This window comes from the organism of the source record quoted next (genome assembly GCF_019968985.1).
Source record: "MAG: Porospora cf. gigantea B chromosome Unknown PgB_NODE_400_length_19471_cov_123.568, whole genome shotgun sequence".
Taxonomy (NCBI): domain Eukaryota; phylum Apicomplexa; class Conoidasida; order Eugregarinorida; family Porosporidae; genus Porospora; species Porospora cf. gigantea B.
The window spans coordinates 1-19,471 of NW_027178990.1; the positions used below are offsets into that span (position 1 = coordinate 1).

The window sequence follows — 19,471 nt, forward strand, 5'->3', positions numbered from 1 at the left end:
TGGACTTCACGCCAAACGGGCGGAATCTGCTTTTTGCTGGACGTCGCGGAAACGTAGCTCTGCTAGACCTCGAGCGACTGGTACCTCACTGTGAATTCCACGTAAGGGAGACGGTGAGGGACGTCAAGACTATGCATGGTAACGGAGACATGTTCGCCCTGGCGCAGAGAAAGTACGTCTGCATATACGACCGCAAAGGAGCTGAGGTGCATCGACTGCGAGACTGCATGAACCCCACCCACCTTGACTACCTCCCCTACCATTTCCTGTTGACCCACACGGACGAGTCGAACTCCTTGAAGTACCAGGACGTCTCTGTGGGGAACATTCTCTGTGAGAAACGACTGAAGGCGCCTGCAACGTGCTTACGGCACAATCCTTGGAACGCCGTGGTCAACGTCGGCGACGCCAATGGCCTTGTCACCATGTGGACGCCGAACATGGAGCAGCCTGTGGTGCAGCTTAAGGCGCACCGCGGCAGAATTGCAGGCGTATGCAATACCTGGTGTGGACAGTACCTTGTCACCGCTGGACACGACAACCTGGTCAAGGTTTTCGACATGCGCAACCAATGCAAAGAGGTGCAGCGATACGTGGTGAGGCACACCCCTCACAGCCTGGACGTGAGTCACCGAGGCGTGATCGGCGTCGCGAACGGCCCTGTGGTTGACACGTGGCATAACGGCGTCCTTGGACACGCCAGCAAGTATGTGGTGCACCGAGTTCCCCACAAGCAGAAGCTTTCTAGTGTTCGATTCCGGCCGTTCGAGGACTTTTTGTTTTACGGATCCGCACAAGGGATCGCGTCCATGATCGTGCCGGGTTCCGCTATAGCCAACGTCGATAGCGTCAGCATGTTCAACCCCTATGACACCAAAAAGATGAAGCGCGAGAAGTTTGTGAAGGCTCTGCTGGATAAGGTTCCGGCGAGTCTCATCTGCCTGGACCCCAGCACTATCGGCCAAATAGACGAGAGCGGGGCAGCTCTACAGGAACTGAAGTCGACCAAGATGGAACGAGTGGTGCAGGCGATCCCTGCTGGCAAGCCACGGGACACGTTCATCCGTCGCCAGAAGCACATCGAGCGTCTGCACGAGAACAAACCAGAGAACGACAAGAAGAAACGCAAGAAGGACGCCGGTGCTCTGGGCGTGTTTCTATGAGCATCAACGTAATTTACACGCTTGACGTGTGTGCAGTGTGCCTATTGACAACATGCGCGTAGTTTGGCTTCTGAGCGCCCTTGCGGAGGGACTTCTGCCGGAACTCTCTCTCTGGGCAGGAAACGTGCAGCAAGCTCCCCGCCGAAACAGCATACGAGTGGACCTCCGCACCACTCATATGCAGATCGCAGGGTGCTCTGTTCACCAGGACTACTTCCACCGCGAGCCGCAGTGGGCTCGTTTTCGCGAAGAGCTCACGACCTACTTAGACTTCCACACGGACCTGTTTGAGTTCTTTGCGGATTGGTGCTCGGAGCCGCCTGATAAGCACGCCTTTGACTACTCGAGCTTCTCCCACAAGATAGAGCAAAAGTACGCCTCTTCCTTAGACCGCTTTCCTTTAACCAAGGCTCTGATGGGCTACTTGAGGCGGGCCATCAAAATTCGCGAAGCCCAGTACTTCTCACAGCTAAACTCCATGCTCGTCGAAGATTTCGGTCAGTTCATACAGATAGTGACCGAGCTGTTCCTAGCGTCCCCGAAGACCTTTGAGCCTTGGGGCCTACCTGAAAAGGCCGACGGCAACTTTATGGACAAACTCACAAACCTGGAAGGGCTCGCTGACATCCCGTGCGACAGCGCAGTGAAGGGGACCGTGATCCTCTACAGGGACGCTCCCTTCAGACAGCAGGTGGCTATGTTCGTCTCGCGAGTTGACAGCGCGGAAGAGGTGTTCCTCAGCTGGAGCGAACAGATGAACATTGAGCGGCCACCAGTCGGAGACAAGCCGGCGGACAAGGTGAAGCAAAGGCAGATCAAGCCAGGAGGGCCGCCGGGATTGGTGCCGACCGCCGAGGAGTTGAAGTACATTAGAGCGCGCATAGACTATGGAAAGGCGTTGCATTGGGGAGAGCTTCAGCGAAAGGCCGTCAAGCGCCTGGACGAGCTACCCTCCTTCCGTTCGTTCAAGCCGGAAGGCGACGTCTCCGACACGATCCGAGTGACCCTCAAGTACGACGGAACCAACAGCTCCGCTTCTAACTTAAAACTGCGTACGAAGTCGCGGTTCTCGAAGTCGCTGCTGATCGGACCTCAGCTAAAACAGTGGCTCGACCGGCAAGGAGCTACCCTGAGCGCACTGTCCAGCGACACACTCCGGCCACGTTTTGTGAAGGGCGTGGACGTCGAGATGGTTCTGACACGCGATCTGGTTTGCTACTGGAACGGCACAGTTCACGCCATGGAGGAAAACGTGTGGGCGAAACCTCTGGGCTTCAAGTGGCCCGAAGCCAACAAGGACCACCCAGGCATGATCCACGTCATGACAACTCTGGATCACACAGCCACTCTCGAAGAAAAGCAGGAGCTTGTGCTGAAGTACATTCGGAAGGGTCGCGACCTCCGAGACTGGGGTCTGTGTGACTGGCAGCAAGCAGCCTCCAGCCCTGAGGGCATCGGCTTGCGAGAAGTCAAGGCCGCCTTCCCCAAGAAGTTCGATATGAGCAAGGACTCAATGGCCATCTTTCCCCTATGTCTGGGACACTACCCTGTGGCGACCACCGTGGCATTCAAGTCTGAAATACCGAAGGCCCTCGCCTTGCTTCGTCCGTCCAAGCGAGCATTTTCCCTTCTACAGACTCCCAATGTCTCAAGGAAGTCGGATGCCTACTTGTACGCCCGGAGTCCTAGGAAGCCAAAACGCAAGTCAAGTCCACCACCTTCGCAAGGTGCGGCTGTGTCGTTGCCCCCCACACCTCGTAAGCCTCCAAGCGTTCCGAAGAAGGCGTCAAAGACGCCTGAAGAGCTCGAGGCTGAACGGGTGGAGATGGAGAACGCAGAGCTGCTGCAGAAGTTGAAGGAGAAACGCTTGAAGGCCGCGCAAACGCCGGTTGAGGACATACAGTACTTTACTATGAAATGTAGGGCTAAGAAGGGCGAGCTATCTGGGTTTTCGCACCCTAGAAGCATAACCGAAGAAGAATATCTGGCGTTCTGAGCCCCACAGGAGAAGGTTACATTCGTCGCATATTGGATAAAAAATGCACTACAACCCTCCTGTGCATTGCTGGGCTGTTCAAATCGGTGCCCACGGGCCCGAGGTCGAGGTGCGTCACCAATCAGGGGCGTCCCTGCGCATTCTGCTTCAAGCGGCGCACATAACGTCGTGGACGACGCCAGAGGGACATGAGATGCTGTATATGTCGGAGGGAGCTATCTACAAACCAGGTGTGGAAGTCAGGGGTGGGATACCCATGTGCTTTCCCCAGTTTGCTTTCGAGGGCCCTTACCCCGACCACCACGGAATCGTTAGCGGCTCGACCCAGTGGAAACTTGTACATGTGGACGACGTCCAAGATTATATTCAGGTCACCTTCCTATATACCGACGGTCCGGAGTCCGTTGCGGCAGGCATGACTGATCAGAAGTTTTCTCTACTCTACCATGTCAGACTTGAAAGCAAGAAGCTGCATATGAACTGGGAGGTCGTGAACAACGGTCAAGTCCCCGTTAGGTTTACGGGCGCCATTCACACACACTTCAGCACGCCTCACGGCGTGGCGAATTTCACGGTGGCCGGACTGAAGGGAGCGCGATATTTCGACAAAGTTGCCGGTGAGGACAAAGTTTTTGAAGCTGAGGCTTTGACTTTCACAGGTGAAGAGCAGACGGACTACGTCTACAAGGATTCGCCGAACGGGCTGCTGGTTGATAACGGTAGAGACAGAATACGTTTCGAGAAGACCCACTGGTCTGACGTTGTTGTTTGGAACATTGGGCAGAAGGATATCGGTAACATCGAGCAGATGCGCCCGGATGACTGGGACAAGTACGTGTGCGTTGAAGCCTCCTTGGCGCAGAAATCCAGACTAGTAGAGTTGGGCGCGGGGTGCTTATGGAAGGCGTTCCACAGTCTCGCTGTGCTTTGATGTTGATAATGTCCTCAACGAGTTGTTGTACCGTGTCGTTGCATTTGTGTATGTAAACTCCTCATTTCGTCGTGTACACTCACGTCGCTGATGCCAGTGTCGGGATTGGTGTGGCAATTGATGCCAGAAGACTCCGAAGATGGGCCGTCGTGGGAGTCTTCGACGCCAGTGACCACGGCTGTGGCTTCCGTGGACTCGACCATGCACTCAGCCACCATCGCCAAACCGGGGGCTCGCTTCGCCTTCGCGCGTAAGTTCCACGTCCCCTTCCTCAAACGTCCAGGCAAGGCCGGCCGCAAGCTCCCAGAAGCTGGACCACTGCTTCCTCCACAGGCTGCTTGCGTTGCAGGCCGTAAGACCCTGGTGTTGGACCTCGACGAGACCTTGGTGCATAGCAATTTTGAAGGCAACGCGCCGTCGTTCACTGTACAGGTGAACATCGCAGACGCCGTCCACAACATCCATGTGGCCAAACGACCTTGTGAGTTACTAAGTTTGCAGTTACACAGATACGGACTCATTCTTGGAGTTCTGTGCCAAGCATTTCGAGGTGGTAATATTTACGGCATCAATGGAGAAGTACGCTTGTCCTGTAGTGGACGTGCTCGACCCCAATAAGAAACTTTTCCACGGAAGGTTATTCCGCCAGCACTGTACTCCCCAAGCCGATAACTTCGTAAAGGATCTCAGTACGCTTGGTCGAGAGCTGGCACAAGTGGTGATCGTGGATAATTCACCAGCCGCTTTTGCGTTGCAACCGGACAACGCTATTCAAATTCTAAGCTGGTTTGATGACCCTGATGACAGAGAGTTGCTGGACCTGATCCCTATTCTGGAGGCTCTGTCTCGAGAAGATGACATCCCCGCCATAATGCGGCGAGCGTACCGTATTTTGACATAACGCATCATGTTGTCGGCAGCACTGCCCTTTTTGTCTTCTGAGTTTTGACTGCTCATCATGGCTTACCCTTCCACTCTGCGCTCCGCGACCGCTTACTAGGTTCTCGAAGAAACCGCGTAGGTTCTCGTCCTTCGCTGCGTTTGACTCCGGGCCACTGAGTAGGGGAGATACCCTGCCTTCACCTCTTGGCGGGATCCTTCTTGGCGCGAGTCATTCTTGATTTCGGAAACTGCTCTGCCAGCTTGATCAATTCCTCCTTCAATGTGACGACTTCTGACTGGTCGAGGACCTCGACACGATGTGAACTGCCGGGGTGGACGGTCGCGTTCACCAGGCTCTCGTAGGCCGCATCGAATGTCTTCGCGCTGGTGTTCCCCACCACGATGCTGGTTGCGGACCCGAGCTGGCCTCACCCTAGTTTCTCTTGACTGTCGTACCCTGACGGGATGAACAGTGCGTCCTTCGGCTCCTCGTCCGCTTCGAATTCCAGCGCCCAGCCATACAAACGGTGGAGGACATACTGGTAGAGCGTCACGCTGTTGGGGTTGCTGTGCGATGCGAAACCCATATCTCACGGGCTCACGCTGCTTGTGTAGATCAATGCAGCTCCGTAGGGCAAGCACAGACGTCTGAGGAAGGCAGCTACAATCGCTGCCTGTCCCAATGTCTGCTGAGAGTCCAAGTAAGCGCACATGTCGCTTTTAGTGACGACAACGATAACGGGAAGCCCCAGATTCTGGAGAAGTCCATGTTCCTCGTTTTGATTCCTGGTCGACTCCTGGGATACATATGACTCCAGTTGACTTCGAAGAGCGTCCTGGTCAGCGAGCGGCATGCTTTCACACAGTCCGTGAGAGACGCGGCCGGCAGCTTCCAGGAAGGCCCGCAGCTTCTGACGAAGGTGGGGGGCTTCCTCCAAGCTCAGGCAGATAATGATGGCAGCGTGCTGCAGGCTCTCCGGTCCGATGTCCTGCTTCAGCAGCTCAATCGAAGCATCATCAGTTACGTTCAGTAGATGAACGTGGACCTTACCTTGATCGCCATCGGGAGACACCACTTTGAAGTAGGCGAAGTCTACCATCCCCACGCCGTAGGACTCCGCTAGGAGGTTCGCCTCCCAGGTCTCCCACCCTGCAAGGCCGGCGACCTGTAGCAGCGAGTTCACCAGCGACCTGCGCCCCGTGTCGCGGTCTCCAAGAATGATGAGGTGGCCAACCGGTGGCCCGGCAGACACCTTCCGTGAGAGCAGATCGCTCCACTTGGCTGAGTCACGCAAGCCCGTTGCCCGTACACTCCCCCTGAGCAGTCGAGAGGCTCATGGTGTGCTGAGTCAGCATTGCCGTTCCCATGGTCTTAAGCCCGCGTTCCATCGTGCGACAGCGAGACAATTGCTGGTTTGCTCTCATCGTCCGCATCTCAAAACACACACTGAACCCTCCAAGTACCCCACAGTTCAAACAGTTCAAGTCACCCCACAGTTCTCAAAACAGATGCTTGAAGTTTGGGATTCATTCGCCCATATCCAGCCGATCACAAAGCTCTTCGAGGCTCTCCGTAATACTATCCAGCGTGGGCTTCTCTGCTGGACTCTTCTCCGTCTCTTTATACGCCTCTCGGCGCGCCTTTCGTCTCGATTTGGCAAAGAATGGGTCTGCGGACCGGTAGGGGCTGGGCGAAGTGGGCAGGGACGGCGTTGTGTGTGCCGCCGCTCTCCAGTGCTTTATAAGAAAAAAGACAAGCGCCGCCAAGAGCATCAGGGGTGGCTTGACGGTTATCTTCTCCCAGAATGACCTGTGGGAGCTCGCCTGCTTGTCCATGCGGAAGTAGTACGATTCCAGTAGGTTGGGGTAGACAACAACCAATGTGTGGGAGGACACTGAATGCAGCGTCAGCAGCGGGTGCAGCCCTAGAGGTCGGGAAGGCAACGGATCTGATACTTGACCTTCGAGGTGCAACTGGAAGCTCTGGGTGTTGCCGAATAGCGTGGATGGCGCCATACTGAGAGGCTTGGTAGCGTCCGCAGAAATCAGCGTCAGCATGTCAGTGGTCGTGTTTCGCCGAGATTCGAGATCTGTGTCAAACGAATTAGGTTCTCACATTCGCAAGTGTTCGCACCAGAGTCACCAGCCAGGCGGTATTGCCGCACGTTACCCCCTTCAAAACCCATCCACATTCGGTCATGCTTGATGGCCACCGACTTCACTTTGAAGCTTGAGGGCCAGGCGTGAACGCATAAGTTCTGGTCAATGACACGAGAACGGAAGTTGAGAATGTGGAGGCCCGCCTCGGTGACGGTAAACAAAGAGGTCTTGTCTCTCTGAAAGAGGCCAACGACCGGTGATCGGAGCTGGGCATTCCAGTACGTTTGCCCGGTGTGGTAGTATGTCCTGACTTCTCTACCAGTTGCCACCACCGCGAATTCCTTGTTGGCGGCGAGGCATATGGAGGATACGGCACTTACCTCGCGCCTCACCTCCACGACATGCCTCCAGCGCACCAGCTTGAGAGATCTGTTCCGTACAACGATACGAAAGGAAAGTACCTGCCGACCTGCCACCAGCACGGCCAGGGTGCCACAGGGAGAAGGTTCTGACACGTGCAACCGCTGGATCGGGCTGTTGATGCACAAGGTCTCTGTACTGCTCCCACACTTGAGGTACACCGAAGCCAGTCTCTGCAGTCGCACGGGATGCCAGACGTCGAGAGAGAACGCTGAATAGGTGGCTACAAGGCCAGACACTGCATTATAACACCAGTATGGTCCCACGTCCAACGGAGTTCAGTTCCAAGGGGATCGATTGTGAACCTCGGATTACCTCCTCGCCAGTTGACTGAAACGGCAACGGTACCGGACACCAATCCGCCACGCCAGTGACTCGGTTTCGAATGGCGAACGTTTCGATGTCGGGTCGTCCCAGGGCGATACCCGCCAGCGGGAGGACGTAAAATCGCATTGATTTATGCTGCGAAACAGAGACCGAAATCGGTCATGGCCGATGGCAACAAGCGTCGCTTGCGCTTCGATCCGACGCTATTTGAGCAGGAGGCCTCACCCAGAGGGAAGGCCGGCACCACTGGTGCTCTGGCGTTCAGCCAAGACAGGTCACCCAGTCCCGAGAAGCCGCCTCCATCTGTTGTTGTGCTGGAGCCATCCTCATCTCCACCGGCAGAGGTTCATTCGACGAAGTCTGTGCGACCCTCAAGAGTACACAAGAAGCCAAAGAAGAGGCTACACTTCGACATGGTGCCGCCTCCAGACACGCTCAGCTCCGCCGAGGTGCGCCCCCCTAAATCTCGATTCGTATTCATGGTAGATTCGAACGAAGATCGAGTTGCTGACCAGGAATACCATCCGCGGGCCTACTCCGGTATGAGCGACGCAGACCTGATATGGGCCACCCGCTACTTTCAAGCCCCTGCACCATACGGTGGCGTCGCGTTCAGAGGGGATTCCAGTGATCCGAGCATGGAGCTGAAGCGGCTCTCCAAGCTGCTGAAAGCCCTAACCGCTCGGAAGCGCTTTGAAGAAAAGCAGCTGGGGGAAGTCCAGGCGGCTCTCTGCCTGGAGCTTGCCGACTTTCCAGTTATCGACGTGGGCCAGGACCGTCGCCACAGTTTGCGGGTGGGTGCGGCGATAGGTATCCTGCTGCGCCTGCAACGCAGGCCGCAGAGACAGGTTCGCGTCTTCTGGAGGGTGGGTTGCTGGCAAATTTAGAGTCAGAATCTGCAAGTGCTGGTGGCGTCGCACCGCCAAATTAGCGCCGCAAAGTACATTGCCGTTAGAGCTCTGGTGGCGGGATTGAGATCCCCTCTGGCGCGCGTGTACGACACCGCAGTCTGGCGATGGCTACGTCGAACGCGTGACTGATTTTAAAGATAATCGATGCATCATGAGCGGCACCGGAATTGGATGAGACAGTGCTGGTTCTACAGGTCTGTGTATGTGCTGGTGGGAATTCTCTCCTCGCGCGAACGACTGAGTAAGGCGACGGCTCTGGCGATGCTTAAACCCTGTGCGACAGAAGATAGCGAATCCGACAACAGCATGGAGCTCGCAGTGGTCTTGCCGCTCACCTCAGAGGAGACTGATGTAGCCATCGTTTTGGAGGAGGTCTAGTTGCCATGAACTCCGAAGTTGGCGGTCCACTCAGAAAACCTGGTCAAGTCACTCGCTGATAACGACTGCGGCGTGTTAACAAGGGCGGCCCTCAGGTGCTTAATACCAGGAACCGCAGGCTTCAGCTTCAGCGAGTCGACGGGAACATCCTGGGCTCCTGAATCCGAGCTCGAGCACGCCTCCCAGAAGTCATCATCAAGCTTACGGAAGTGAGTCGAGCTCTCGCATTCCCTCAGGGGGGAGAGCATGGTCTCTCTAATAAGAATACCGAGGTCGTTGCAGGTGTGGCCTTGGGTGCGCTCTGCCAACCAGTCCAGCTCAGCTTCGGAAAAATCGAGACTGATTTTCTGGAATCCTTTAGCTAGGAAAGCCTTCCTGGCACATATACCGGGAATAGGGACGTGCACCCGCCTCTCAAACCGGCGGCGTATGGCAGAATCCAGTTCCCATGGTACATTCGTAGCACCCAAAATCAGTACTCGGCAGTCAACGTTCTCCTCATTGTCCAAGACGTGGGTCATTTGCACCATCATTTCAGTCTTGATGCGTCTTGTGGAGTCCGTATCCTGTTCGCTACGAGTGCTGCACAAGGAATCTACCTCGTCGATGAAGATGACAGATGGTGCGCGCTCCTTGGCAAGACAGAACATCTGTTTGATTAGCTTCTCACTCTCCCCCTGCCACTTGCTTACTAAATCTGAGCTGGTAACCTGTATGAAAGTCGCGTCTGCCTCGTAAGCCACGGCACGCCCAAGCATCGACTTCCCCGTCCCAGGCGGGCCGTACAAAAGCACAGCGCCCCAGGGCCTCATGCCGTTGCGAAAGACTTCCGGAAACCGCTTGGGCAGCACCACCACCTCTCGGAGCACGCGCTTAGCTTCCTCCAACCCCGCCACGTCGGTCCACTGTACCTTGGGCTTCTCCACCAGCACAGTGGATTCCAGAGCCCCACGTAGCTTGGACGTGTCCTCGTCGAGCGTCTCCTCCAGGCCATTTTGGATGTAGCCTTTCAGCAGTTCCGCTCGGTCGATGTAGACTTGCATTTTTTGCACGAGCTTCTCCCGTAATGTTTTGTTCGGCTGGTCTACTCAGAGTCCCGGTTCACCACTCACACTTTACCAAATAATGCCACACCTCCAACGCCGCCTTGTACGTCTCGAGTGCCTCAGCGAACCTCCCTTGCTCGTCGGCGGCGGTGGCTTGCTGAGACAAGTGTATTGCCTTCTGCAGTTTGTCCTCAATGTTGAACGCCATTTGTTATTTTTTCTTTTGCAGTTGATGTATCAGCTGCAGTCTTTTGCGAACTGCGTCGCGCCCCTTCTTCTCGACTTTCATGTTCATTCCCAGCATCTGGTTGTGCTTCTTGCCGTTGATGTGATCGAGCCAGGATTGTGAATCCTTCAACAGACAATCGCAATGCATGCAGAAGAATCCACCTTGTTCGTTTCGTGCGCCGTGAAGGTTGACCGTTCTGGTTTTGTTAAGTTCGAGTGTGAGGTCAACTCGCTCGTCACGAGTCCGCAGAAAGGTCCTCTGGTTGGCTGGAACCCTCGGTTGCAGCCGTTTTACTGAAAGGTCCACCTCATCTCCGAAGGTCTTTTTCTCCTCCGCTACACGTGCGAAGTGGTCCTTGTCCCACACCTTACGGCCGAGGGCGTCGGTTTTTTCAGTCATCTCGTTGCCAGACATCGTAAATACAAAATTGGAAAATGAAAGAACAGATTGGTAGAGACTCGTCTGACTACACGAACAAACTCCAAATTGGGCTCAACCGTTTCGTGGTTTTGGGTATCTACTCTTTCGCGCTCGTCGCTGCGGGTCCTCTGCTGAATAATTGGGCTCCTCTAAGAGCCATGCTGGTCGCACACGGGGCTTACGCTGAAACATGCCACGCTGGAGATCCGTTAGATCCGGATGGTACATGCATGATTCAGCAGAACCTTCTAGCTCGCTTACCTGTTACTGCCCAGTCGCTGCAATTCGCCTTCGCAGTCGTCGGAGGACTCTTTAAAGACCGGCTTGGTTCTCGAGTGGCTGGAATTGTTGGATTCTCTACGCAAGCCTTCGCGTTTCTGACCATCGCGTTGGCTAGCGAAAGTTTTGACGGTTACCTTCTTGGGTTTATCTTCCTTGGCGCCGCCTCCGAACCCTTGGCCATGAGCCTAATGGATGTGGCTAATCTATTTCCAGGCTACGAGGGCACGGTCATCGCGATGCTGGGAACCTCGCGTTCGCTTTCGTTCTGGGTCGCAAATTTACTCCAGCTACTGTTCACTTCGGGATGTACGTTCATGATGAGCTGGCTGATCTTCTTCTTTATCATCGTCGTGGTGGGAATTGGCACTGTGCTTGTCATTCCGGCTGATGGATACAAGCCCCAAAAGGCGGACATGGACGCTTTTTCCGAAGAGCGACCCCAAAACCTTACCATACTGGAACGCATCGTCGACAAGAGGATGTGGGGACCGCTGACGCACCCGACCTACCTTCTCTTCGTGTTATATTTCACTACTGTCGTTTTAAGGATGGGGTTTTTTTCCGCCAGTTCAGACACTCAGATTCCCGACGCACTTCAATTCTACGGTCTCGCTGTGCCTTTTTCGTTCTTGCCCTGCCCACTGTTCGGACTGATCGCGGACAAAGCTGGCCACTGGTTCATGATCCATATCGTGAACTTTTGCATGCTCGGCATGTTCATCTGTCTGCTTGGCGACACGGAGTGGTCTCAGTACGTCGCGGTGGTGCTGAATGTCTTCTCCATCAGTTTTCAGTCGAGCCAAGCCTACACTATTATCGTCAAGACGGTCCCCAACGAGTTCGTTGGTAGACTTTTGGGATTGTGTTTCCTGATCTCTGGTCTTCTCGGCCTGTTTAATTCCGTCATCTACAACGCCACCAACGAATCGAATGGCTTCGAGATCGTTGACGGCGTTTTTGTTGGCGTGACTCTGACGATGACAATTGCCATCGTTATGATGGCCATATCCAATCGAAGACGTCCCATGACGCCCACAATCGAGGGTCCAATGGAGACGACACCAGAGATCCCATTTGTGGTGGTGAAGAGTGAAGACTTCGACAAACAGTCTTTGGTTTAACTTTAGCTAATGAAGTCAAGTCGAACCGTGAGATTTGACGGTTTATAAATTAAACATACGCAGGACTTTCTTCCGAATCAGCTGACCTTTACGCGACCATGCTGAATTCAGTGTCTGGCTCGAGGTGCATTCCAGTGTTTGGTCGTATGGGTCGTGGTGGCGCCGCGAACCTCAACCGGCGAGGGTAGTCAACTCCATGTTCGCCGTAGTGGTAACGACCACTTACAAAAGTTATAACCAATGGTAGGGTTGCAAAAATGTTCATCTTCGATTCTATTAATTACGGAACTTCCATTGAAAGTGTGGGCGATTTTATTTGGATTTTAGCATGCAGAGTGTTGTGTTCGTCGCTGCGGGCAAGGTGCAGGGCGTCAACTTCCGGCGGGCAACGAAGCAGGTCGCTGATGAGCTGTGCCTTCAAGGGTTCATTCGCAACAGCGAGTGTGGAGGCTACGTGTCAGGGGAGGCGGCTGGGAGTGCCGACGCTCTTCACAGGTTTGAGGTGTTCCTGCACCAAGGCCCCGCTCGCGCTCGCGTGTCTGCGGTATATTGTGCGCCTGTTGAAGTTTCTACAAAAAGACGGGGTTTCCAGATCCTTTCGACTCAACCAATGGACTCTTGTTTGAGAACTGCAATCAGTGAAATCGCAAAATTCTGATGGCCTCTGCAGGATCTATATGGAACAGTAACTCCTGGCATTGGGAAGAAAAGAACCTGACGCCCTTCGTCACGTCTGCATTCGTGGAGATGCTGTCTGAGTGGAATGAGGCTGGCGTCGCCCTCCACGACGTTAAGGTTAAGGGTGACGCGTCCTCAACGGTCCGCAAAGGTAGAAAGATTCTGTGTTTCGAGATGACCATCGAAGCACAAGTTTCTCATGGAGAGGACTCCGGTAGCATGCGAATTCTTGAGCTGGATCAGGACTCATTAGATGACTTCGAGGTTCGCGTCGTTGGCTGTTCTGCTGACTTGAAACGGTCTTTGGCGCGTGGTGAGGCCCACAAATCTCTGTCACGGCTCTTCAATCAGTTTAGGCACCGACTCGATGAGATGACCAACGTTGACTTGAAAATGGACAAGGAGGCCCGCGAGCTCGAGCTTGCCAAGTCGCTATCGGCCCAGGCAGCCACCGGTGATAGACAGGAGCAGATTCTGATAGAACGAAAACTCGAGGAAAACGTTCAGGTCGAGGCCCATGGGTCTGTCTGGAACGCGAATTCCTACTTCTGGGAGGAGCGGCAGCTGACTCCCTGGGCGGTGGACAGAATGAAGAATGTCTTCGAAACGGCGAACTTGTGCGCCGGGGAATTCGAAGTGTCCTTCTTCGATGTGAAGGTGCAGGGGGAGGCCTCCTCCTCAATTCGGAAGGGGAAAGCCCTTGCAGTATTCGAGATGGAAGTGTCAGCTGGATGGAAGGCCGTACAACGAGACTCGAAACTAGGTGTGATCTGCGATCTTAAAGGCGATCTGGTTGTCCGCGACTACAGTACAGACAGCTACGAAGCGTGCCCTGTGATACTGTCATGCCTCGACACCCAACACGAGCTGCGGAAGCAGGGCGCTGCCGTAATGCAGCAACGCCTGCCTCAGGCCCTCAGAGACCACCTCGAAGTAAATTTTGTCGCAGCCATGTTAGATCATGCCAAAGCGCTTTGACAAAGAGAGATTGAAGAGGCGCCCATCGTGATGAATAAATCATAGTGTGACCGCTGCTACGATTTCTAACAACCAAGGCGCTTTAACAAAGAGAGATTGAAGAGGCGGCTGAGCCGTTATCTTGAATTATAGTGTGACCGCTGCTACGATTGTTAACAACCAAGAATACTTCCATGACACGCGATACGCCTCGTTGTCGGGAACGGACAGAGCGACAAGACGACCCACGTCGAGGACGCCTCCATTTCCCTCCTTGACGGTAAGCAATCCGTAAGGGGAGGCTTGCCGCACCAGCGCTTTCAGCTGGAAAGGTTGATGTAGGGGAAACAGTGACATCGAATGGGCCACGGCGGCAGTCACGAGTGCCGCGCTGTAGGACGTGCCGCTTCGAAAAGTCAGCACGCCCTGACTCGACACGGGAATGTAGACTCCAGGCGCGAAGGTGTCGACCACACCGTAACCGTAGTTGCTGTGGAAAGCACGTCGAGCCGTAGGGTCGGAGGACCCCACAGAGATGACATTGTCCTGTGGGTAGAGCGCAGGGTAAACTCCAAACTTGCCCTTGCAGTTCAACCTAGTTCCGAAGTTGCAGCCGTCATTACCAGCAGCCGCCACGACTACGTGACCAACGTCGTTAAGCAAACGTATGGCGTCTTGCTCTGCGAAAGACGTTTTGGTACCTCCGTACGAGTGGTTGCTGATCCGTATCTGGTCACTGTGTTGATACAAATATTCCAGACCCTTCAAGATTGTGGTCGACGTCAGACCTCCCTGAGCATCCGCCACCTTCAAACACACCACCTCGCATGTCTGGCACGTGCCTGTGAGACCCTTGGCGTTGTCGCTGACAGCAGCGATCAGCGCTGACATCTCTGTTCCGTGGTTCGCAATTGCGGCCTCGTCAGTGTCTACCGACACGTCAGATGTGCCTGCTACGAAGTTCCAGCCGAGGTCGGTCGCGTAGCGGACGTCGCCAGTGTCGTTACAACCAGTGTCTACGACGGCGACCAGTATTTTGGATTCCACATTGCGCCAGGCGCTGGTCCAGTTCATCCCTGCGTTGCCGGAGAAATCGGCCACAGACCCCAGATACCACTGATACCGGGTCCAGGGGTCGTTGTGCGCTCCCGCCCCAGCCCAGTGTATCGTTTCGGTGTATCCCCATACCTGACGCTCCACCTCTTTCTCGACGCCCTTGACACACGCGTTCATGGTGATCAGACTGTAAAGCAAAGGCATCAGTGGGTCATCATCTATGAGGTCGAGTCCAAGCCCTGGAAGGTAGTGGACGGACGCAGACCACCTTACACTGGACATCAAAGCGATTCCTCCTAGGACGTATCCCAGCACCTCGTCCCGTACGTTGGCACCTGCGGCTTGAACGCGACTTGGCGCCTCACGACGCTCCTCCGCGAGTCTGTCGCGAAACAGGGCGGAGGCATACGTCAGGTCGGCATAGAGGCTGTCGATAAGTTCGGGGGTAGCGTCGTCGAGCAGGGTCATTTCCAACACTGTAAGGACGTCAGACAGAGTGCTGTGAGAGCCGGCACTTGTGAGGCATTCCATGTCCCATCTCAGGGTGTATGTCCCCCGCGTCAATGCCAGTGAGATTAATAGTATGGCCAGCATTGCAGCTTAAATATTTAAAGGGAATAGTTTGTTTGTCCGCCTACTCCACTCCATTTTGACTAAACGACTGCGGGGCGCGGTTCTTAGACCGTTGCTCATGTCGGCGGAACGAGTGTTGAGGACGCTGCTCGTGCCGCCAAGCTGAGTCGCTTTCCCAGAATGCTCGACATGTACATGCCCAGCCACACCAACCCCAGCAGGCAGAAGACTGTGCTGTGCAACTCGATAGTCGTTATCACGTACTCTTGAGGGTCTGTCTGGACCTTTGCGTCTGGAAGCGTTAGCTGCTGCACCTTAATGACCAGAAGGATGCACATGGCCAACGCGTAGAGGTCGCAGGCCGCCAGCCGTACGCCTAGCGGGGCGGCAATGCCGAGTAGGAATAGCAGCACGCTGATCAGGGTCATCTCGGCTGGGATCCACTCCATCTGCGTCATGTCGGGAAGCAGCAACCACGCTATGATTCCTAGGACACACCCGACGACCATCGTTATCGACAGCGATGTCAGCAGCAGACCCGCGTTGCAGCTCCAATAGGCGTAGCCGGTTGAGACGCTGGTGAAAACGGCTGAGTTAAGTATGTACGCCAGGAGAAAACTTCCTGGCCACCTGCGACTGTAGGCCGGTGCTAACCAGATCACCAAAGACAGGAGGTAGTTGAGTCCCATGGAGATCATGATCAAAGGAGGGACGAGCCCACGCCTTACGATTTCGTCGTAGAGCCGACGATCCGCCAGCATCGTTGCCGACGCCGCCACGGAAATCAGAATCAACACTAGGAGAAGAAGAAGAACCTTGGCTGTTCGTCTTCGGAGGATGTCCTGTCTGATCTTGTCGTATAGTAACGGCAGCCTCTCAGCGCGCGCGCGCTGATCTTCCAACTGTCTCTCCATGTGCAACCTGCACACAGATGAACTGGGACAGTCAGGTGCACGACAGGTGCAGCCTGGAAGATCTCACTCACGATCTGGTGGATCAGACAGGATTGACCGTAGCGCTGTGGCGTTTACTTCGTCGCCTGCTCTCCAGCTCAGACTGGTTGCCGTATCAGGAGTACCTGACAACTCTGCTGCTTCAGCCATGCCCAGCCGAGAGCGGGCTATCGGAGCTGTTCGAACAGAGGGTGCTGACCTACGAGCGCCTCTTCGACTCCTCCATCCTCAACTTGCTGCGCGGCCTTCGTACGCACGACAAGCCCAATGGGGTCACTCGTACTACCCTACGGAAGGCCAAGGTCGACAAGAAACCTATACCGTTTATGTCGACTCGCAACTTGTGCACGCTCTCCGAACTGGGTGCCGGCGGGGGCGGACGAGTCTACAAGGCGCTGCTCAACGGCCCAGTCTTGGGAGCCTCCAGCTCCGCAGCTCAGCTTGTCGTTTTGAAAGTCATGAGCGACGCGCCGTGTCGTGCGAACCCGCTGCTGTTGGAGCGCATAGTCGATGAGATTTCTCTCCACGAACGTCATCCAAGTCCTGGGATCGTCCGAATGCTGGGGAAGTTCGGAGCCCGGCGAAGTTCAGTCACTGGCAAATCCGAGGCTGGCCGTCTTGCTTGTCTTGTCCTGGAGAAAGCCAACGGAGGGGATCTCGGGACTCTACTACGACGCAACGTCTGTCTCCCTGAGTACCAGTGTCGATGCTATTTTCGCCAGGTAGTTCTGGCCGTGGCTGGCCTCCACCAATCTGGAGTGGCTCACAGGGACATAAAACCGGAGAACATGCTGCTCTTCCGCACGGGAGAGTCGCCGCTACAGTGGCAGATAAAGCTATCCGACTTTGGCGCAGCGGTCGCCGTGACTGCCGAATCGGCGACTTCAGACCTCATATGTGGTACGGTGCCATATACCAGCCCGGAGACTCTCTCCGGAAGACCCTACGACCCGCTGGGCGCTGACTTGTGGTCTTTAGGTGTCGCTCTGTTCGTGATGTGCGAGGGCTATTTGCCTTACCATGCCCAGGAATCGATACAGAAGGCATTGTGGGCTTTTTCGAAACCCCTGGAGGTGCCGAGGAGGAACGCTCTCGGAGTGGAACTCTCGCCGGTTCTAATCGCATTACTGAGGGGACTGCTGACAGTGGACCCCAGACGAAGGATAACTATGGTGGAGCTCTCACGTCACCAGTGGTGGAAGACGGATCTCGGAAGATCCCGCCACCACATGTCCAGCGGAGCAGGTTTCAGTTTTAGAGTGTCTCAGGAGTCGAAAGGTCGCCATAATCTATCGCATGCCTGTACTGCGACTGCTCATCGTCAGTACATGTGTATGAAGGAAACTTTTGGAACTAACATTCCCAAGAAGTTTCTTGACGACCGTCATCCCTTAAGCCCGGTACCCGTTGTCAGTCCAGCACCAGCACCCACTACAGCGTCCACCCCAGAACTTCTGACCATTCCGGCACCAGCATCCACCCCAGAACTTCTGACCATTCCGGCACCAGCACCCGCTACAGCGTCCATTCCAGCACCCACTACAGCGCCGACCCCAGCACCCGTGACCATTCCAGCACCCGCTGCAGCGTCCACTCCAATACCACATAACGAACCCACCCCACCACGCATTTTGGCGTCCACCCCCTTTCTGTGCCAACCCTGGGCTCCGGCGAGCGGCCATCTCGACAACGCGATGACCGCCGCGTCCAGTACTGGAGCCGGCGCAGAGTGGTTGCCACGCAAGCTGCCGCCAGCGACTTTGAGACCTGCAGCTTTGCCGCAGTGGCGACTTGCGGCAGAGGACATCGAAGCAGGTGTAACTTCCCCGTCTCAGCCAGGGTTGCTGTCGAGGTGGCGGGGTTCGTTGTTGCCCAAATGAGGTGCCTGGCTTTCAGAGACAATCTTTTTTGATTGCACAACATTCGCCAAATGTTGAACCCCGCAATGAAAGTGAAGCAAGCAACCTCTGCTGACGCTGCCAAGGTGGTCCTAGGGTCTGCATTTACGACACATTACGACCCCTACGACTACCCTACGAGAGATAGCCACTACGACGTTCCGCGACGTCTCGACGCTACGTACGACATGCCGCCTGCTGGTAATCTAGCTTTCGATTTCCGGTACGTAAATGCAGGACAACTAAGAGAGGATGGTTACATGGACATGGGCAGAACCTCCATAGGGTGCAGGACCTCCAATGGAGCCAGCCCACCGCCGTCTACCCGCGACCCATTTCCCGGTCTGGCGCCGTTTGCTTCCGCTTGGAGCCCTTCACGTGTCTCCGCCGACACCGACATGTACTCGGAGGTCAGATTCCTGGGCCCGCGATCCGTCGCAAGCAATGACTCTGGCTACGCAGCCTCGATTCCTCCACCCGTAGGGCCCAGGGATTACCTTTCATCTGACGTCTCCAATAGACAAACACCCGAGAGGAGCAAGGGCAAATGGGAAAAGAATGAAAAACAGTTGACACAAGCCCAAAGAAAGAAGAACAATGCCTCGCAAATTGTTGCTGAGCTGAGCAAAGGAGAGATTTCAGGCAAATCCAAAAAGAAGCTACAAGCCGCAATGAATGATATGGCTAAATACCAAAGTCAGATCCACCGCCTTGAAGCCTCCATTCCGGTAGAAGCGAGAATTCGATCGCCAAAGAAACCAACAGTTTACTACACAAGGGGCAGCAACGCCTCAAGTGTGAATTCGGATGTGTTCATCTAATGAATGAATTGTGAACGATTACACACTAGCAAGCACGGCCACAAACGATTTATCAGGCGCTGTCATGCCCGGCAGAACCGTCTGGAGCACGAGCTCATCCGCTGGCAGCAGGTACAGCAAGAAGGTCGTCTCGTCGCTGGAGCCTTCTGTAAACCGTACCACCCCCGCTTTCTGCTTGGTTTTGAAGTATGTGATGTACTCCTCAAATGCTTGCTCGTAGGCCGTGTAGGCCTCGTGCTGGTGACTCAGATTAAGCCGGATCAACGCTACACCACGTACGTCCTTCTTGGCGATCTCATCAAATGCTGACCTGTGTAGAATATTGAGGT

At 55.0% G+C, this 19,471-nt stretch overlaps 16 protein-coding genes across 25 annotated transcripts; 9 read left to right on the forward strand and 7 right to left on the reverse strand.

The window, feature by feature from the left end:
- Positions 1-131: 131 nt before the first annotated feature.
- On the forward strand, positions 132-1,163 carry KVP17_004777 (uncharacterized protein; the record flags this gene model as incomplete). 2 transcript variants are annotated; one of them, XM_068523266.1, is made up of 1 exon in its annotated part: positions 132-1,163. In XM_068523266.1, the coding sequence occupies one exon, from the start codon at positions 132-134 to the stop codon at positions 1,161-1,163; it is 1,032 nt and encodes a 343-aa protein (XP_068374509.1). The 2 variants fall into 2 exon arrangements, with proteins under 2 accessions (XP_068374509.1, XP_068374510.1); XM_068523267.1 differs by having other exon boundaries at positions 150-1,163.
- A 52-nt stretch (positions 1,164-1,215) lies between these two features.
- KVP17_004768 (uncharacterized protein) lies at positions 1,216-3,159 on the forward strand (the record flags this gene model as incomplete). The annotated part of the gene is made up of 1 exon (XM_068523252.1): positions 1,216-3,159. One exon carries the CDS (start codon positions 1,216-1,218, stop codon positions 3,157-3,159), a length of 1,944 nt encoding a protein of 647 aa, XP_068374495.1.
- A 43-nt stretch (positions 3,160-3,202) lies between these two features.
- On the forward strand, positions 3,203-4,090 carry KVP17_004770 (uncharacterized protein; the record flags this gene model as incomplete). The annotated part of the gene is made up of 1 exon (XM_068523255.1): positions 3,203-4,090. One exon carries the CDS (start codon positions 3,203-3,205, stop codon positions 4,088-4,090), a length of 888 nt encoding a protein of 295 aa, XP_068374498.1.
- Positions 4,091-4,180: 90 nt separating this feature from the next.
- KVP17_004778 (uncharacterized protein) lies at positions 4,181-4,991 on the forward strand (the record flags this gene model as incomplete). 2 transcript variants are annotated; one of them, XM_068523270.1, is given in 2 exon segments in its annotated part: positions 4,181-4,575; positions 4,592-4,991. In XM_068523270.1, the coding sequence occupies 2 exon segments, from the start codon at positions 4,181-4,183 to the stop codon at positions 4,989-4,991; spliced, it is 795 nt and encodes a 264-aa protein (XP_068374511.1).
- A 4-nt stretch (positions 4,992-4,995) lies between these two features.
- On the reverse strand, positions 4,996-6,361 carry KVP17_004774 (uncharacterized protein; the record flags this gene model as incomplete). 2 transcript variants are annotated; one of them, XM_068523261.1, is made up of 6 exons in its annotated part: positions 4,996-5,028; positions 5,058-5,145; positions 5,174-5,377; positions 5,405-5,539; positions 5,567-6,254; positions 6,283-6,361. In XM_068523261.1, 6 exons carry the CDS (start codon positions 6,359-6,361, stop codon positions 4,996-4,998), a joined length of 1,227 nt encoding a protein of 408 aa, XP_068374504.1. The 2 variants fall into 2 exon arrangements, with proteins under 2 accessions (XP_068374504.1, XP_068374505.1); XM_068523262.1 differs by lacking the exons at positions 4,996-5,028; positions 5,058-5,145; positions 5,174-5,377; positions 5,405-5,539; positions 6,283-6,361 and having other exon boundaries at positions 5,563-6,072.
- Positions 6,362-6,499: 138 nt separating this feature from the next.
- KVP17_004772 (uncharacterized protein) lies at positions 6,500-7,945 on the reverse strand (the record flags this gene model as incomplete). 3 transcript variants are annotated; one of them, XM_068523259.1, is made up of 3 exons in its annotated part: positions 6,500-7,062; positions 7,089-7,730; positions 7,759-7,945. In XM_068523259.1, the coding sequence occupies 3 exons, from the start codon at positions 7,943-7,945 to the stop codon at positions 6,500-6,502; spliced, it is 1,392 nt and encodes a 463-aa protein (XP_068374502.1). The 3 variants fall into 3 exon arrangements, with proteins under 3 accessions (XP_068374502.1, XP_068374501.1, XP_068374500.1); XM_068523258.1 differs by lacking the exons at positions 7,089-7,730; positions 7,759-7,945 and having other exon boundaries at positions 6,500-7,030; XM_068523257.1 differs by lacking the exons at positions 6,500-7,062; positions 7,089-7,730 and having other exon boundaries at positions 7,736-7,945.
- A 35-nt stretch (positions 7,946-7,980) lies between these two features.
- KVP17_004776 (uncharacterized protein) lies at positions 7,981-8,859 on the forward strand (the record flags this gene model as incomplete). 2 transcript variants are annotated; one of them, XM_068523264.1, is made up of 2 exons in its annotated part: positions 8,299-8,685; positions 8,713-8,859. In XM_068523264.1, the coding sequence occupies 2 exons, from the start codon at positions 8,299-8,301 to the stop codon at positions 8,857-8,859; spliced, it is 534 nt and encodes a 177-aa protein (XP_068374507.1). The 2 variants fall into 2 exon arrangements, with proteins under 2 accessions (XP_068374508.1, XP_068374507.1); XM_068523265.1 differs by lacking the exon at positions 8,713-8,859 and having other exon boundaries at positions 7,981-8,706.
- Positions 8,860-9,104: 245 nt separating this feature from the next.
- KVP17_004766 (uncharacterized protein) lies at positions 9,105-10,362 on the reverse strand (the record flags this gene model as incomplete). Of its 2 annotated transcripts, XM_068523249.1 has the most annotated exons (2): positions 9,105-10,192; positions 10,221-10,362. In XM_068523249.1, 2 exons carry the CDS (start codon positions 10,360-10,362, stop codon positions 9,105-9,107), a joined length of 1,230 nt encoding a protein of 409 aa, XP_068374493.1. The 2 variants fall into 2 exon arrangements, with proteins under 2 accessions (XP_068374493.1, XP_068374492.1); XM_068523248.1 differs by lacking the exon at positions 10,221-10,362 and having other exon boundaries at positions 9,105-10,151.
- Positions 10,363-10,365: 3 nt separating this feature from the next.
- On the reverse strand, positions 10,366-10,797 carry KVP17_004781 (uncharacterized protein; the record flags this gene model as incomplete). The annotated part of the gene is made up of 1 exon (XM_068523275.1): positions 10,366-10,797. One exon carries the CDS (start codon positions 10,795-10,797, stop codon positions 10,366-10,368), a length of 432 nt encoding a protein of 143 aa, XP_068374516.1.
- A 20-nt stretch (positions 10,798-10,817) lies between these two features.
- Positions 10,818-12,206, forward strand: KVP17_004775 (uncharacterized protein; the record flags this gene model as incomplete). Its single annotated transcript, XM_068523263.1, has 1 exon — positions 10,818-12,206. The coding sequence occupies one exon, from the start codon at positions 10,818-10,820 to the stop codon at positions 12,204-12,206; it is 1,389 nt and encodes a 462-aa protein (XP_068374506.1).
- A 657-nt stretch (positions 12,207-12,863) lies between these two features.
- KVP17_004779 (uncharacterized protein) lies at positions 12,864-13,862 on the forward strand (the record flags this gene model as incomplete). Its single annotated transcript, XM_068523272.1, has 1 exon — positions 12,864-13,862. The coding sequence occupies one exon, from the start codon at positions 12,864-12,866 to the stop codon at positions 13,860-13,862; it is 999 nt and encodes a 332-aa protein (XP_068374513.1).
- A 126-nt stretch (positions 13,863-13,988) lies between these two features.
- On the reverse strand, positions 13,989-15,491 carry KVP17_004780 (uncharacterized protein; the record flags this gene model as incomplete). 2 transcript variants are annotated; one of them, XM_068523273.1, is made up of 1 exon in its annotated part: positions 13,989-15,491. In XM_068523273.1, one exon carries the CDS (start codon positions 15,489-15,491, stop codon positions 13,989-13,991), a length of 1,503 nt encoding a protein of 500 aa, XP_068374514.1. The 2 variants fall into 2 exon arrangements, with proteins under 2 accessions (XP_068374514.1, XP_068374515.1); XM_068523274.1 differs by having other exon boundaries at positions 13,989-15,428.
- A 95-nt stretch (positions 15,492-15,586) lies between these two features.
- Positions 15,587-16,384, reverse strand: KVP17_004769 (uncharacterized protein; the record flags this gene model as incomplete). 2 transcript variants are annotated; one of them, XM_068523254.1, is made up of 1 exon in its annotated part: positions 15,587-16,384. In XM_068523254.1, one exon carries the CDS (start codon positions 16,382-16,384, stop codon positions 15,587-15,589), a length of 798 nt encoding a protein of 265 aa, XP_068374497.1. The 2 variants fall into 2 exon arrangements, with proteins under 2 accessions (XP_068374497.1, XP_068374496.1); XM_068523253.1 differs by having other exon boundaries at positions 15,587-16,168.
- A 17-nt stretch (positions 16,385-16,401) lies between these two features.
- KVP17_004773 (uncharacterized protein) lies at positions 16,402-18,303 on the forward strand (the record flags this gene model as incomplete). Its single annotated transcript, XM_068523260.1, has 1 exon — positions 16,402-18,303. The coding sequence occupies one exon, from the start codon at positions 16,402-16,404 to the stop codon at positions 18,301-18,303; it is 1,902 nt and encodes a 633-aa protein (XP_068374503.1).
- A 50-nt stretch (positions 18,304-18,353) lies between these two features.
- KVP17_004767 (uncharacterized protein) lies at positions 18,354-19,142 on the forward strand (the record flags this gene model as incomplete). The annotated part of the gene is made up of 1 exon (XM_068523250.1): positions 18,354-19,142. The coding sequence occupies one exon, from the start codon at positions 18,354-18,356 to the stop codon at positions 19,140-19,142; it is 789 nt and encodes a 262-aa protein (XP_068374494.1).
- Positions 19,143-19,160: 18 nt separating this feature from the next.
- Positions 19,161-19,452, reverse strand: KVP17_004771 (uncharacterized protein; the record flags this gene model as incomplete). Its single annotated transcript, XM_068523256.1, has 1 exon — positions 19,161-19,452. A coding segment is annotated over one exon (292 nt), but the record flags the coding sequence as incomplete, so codon positions are not given.
- Between the last annotated feature and the right edge of the window lie 19 nt (positions 19,453-19,471).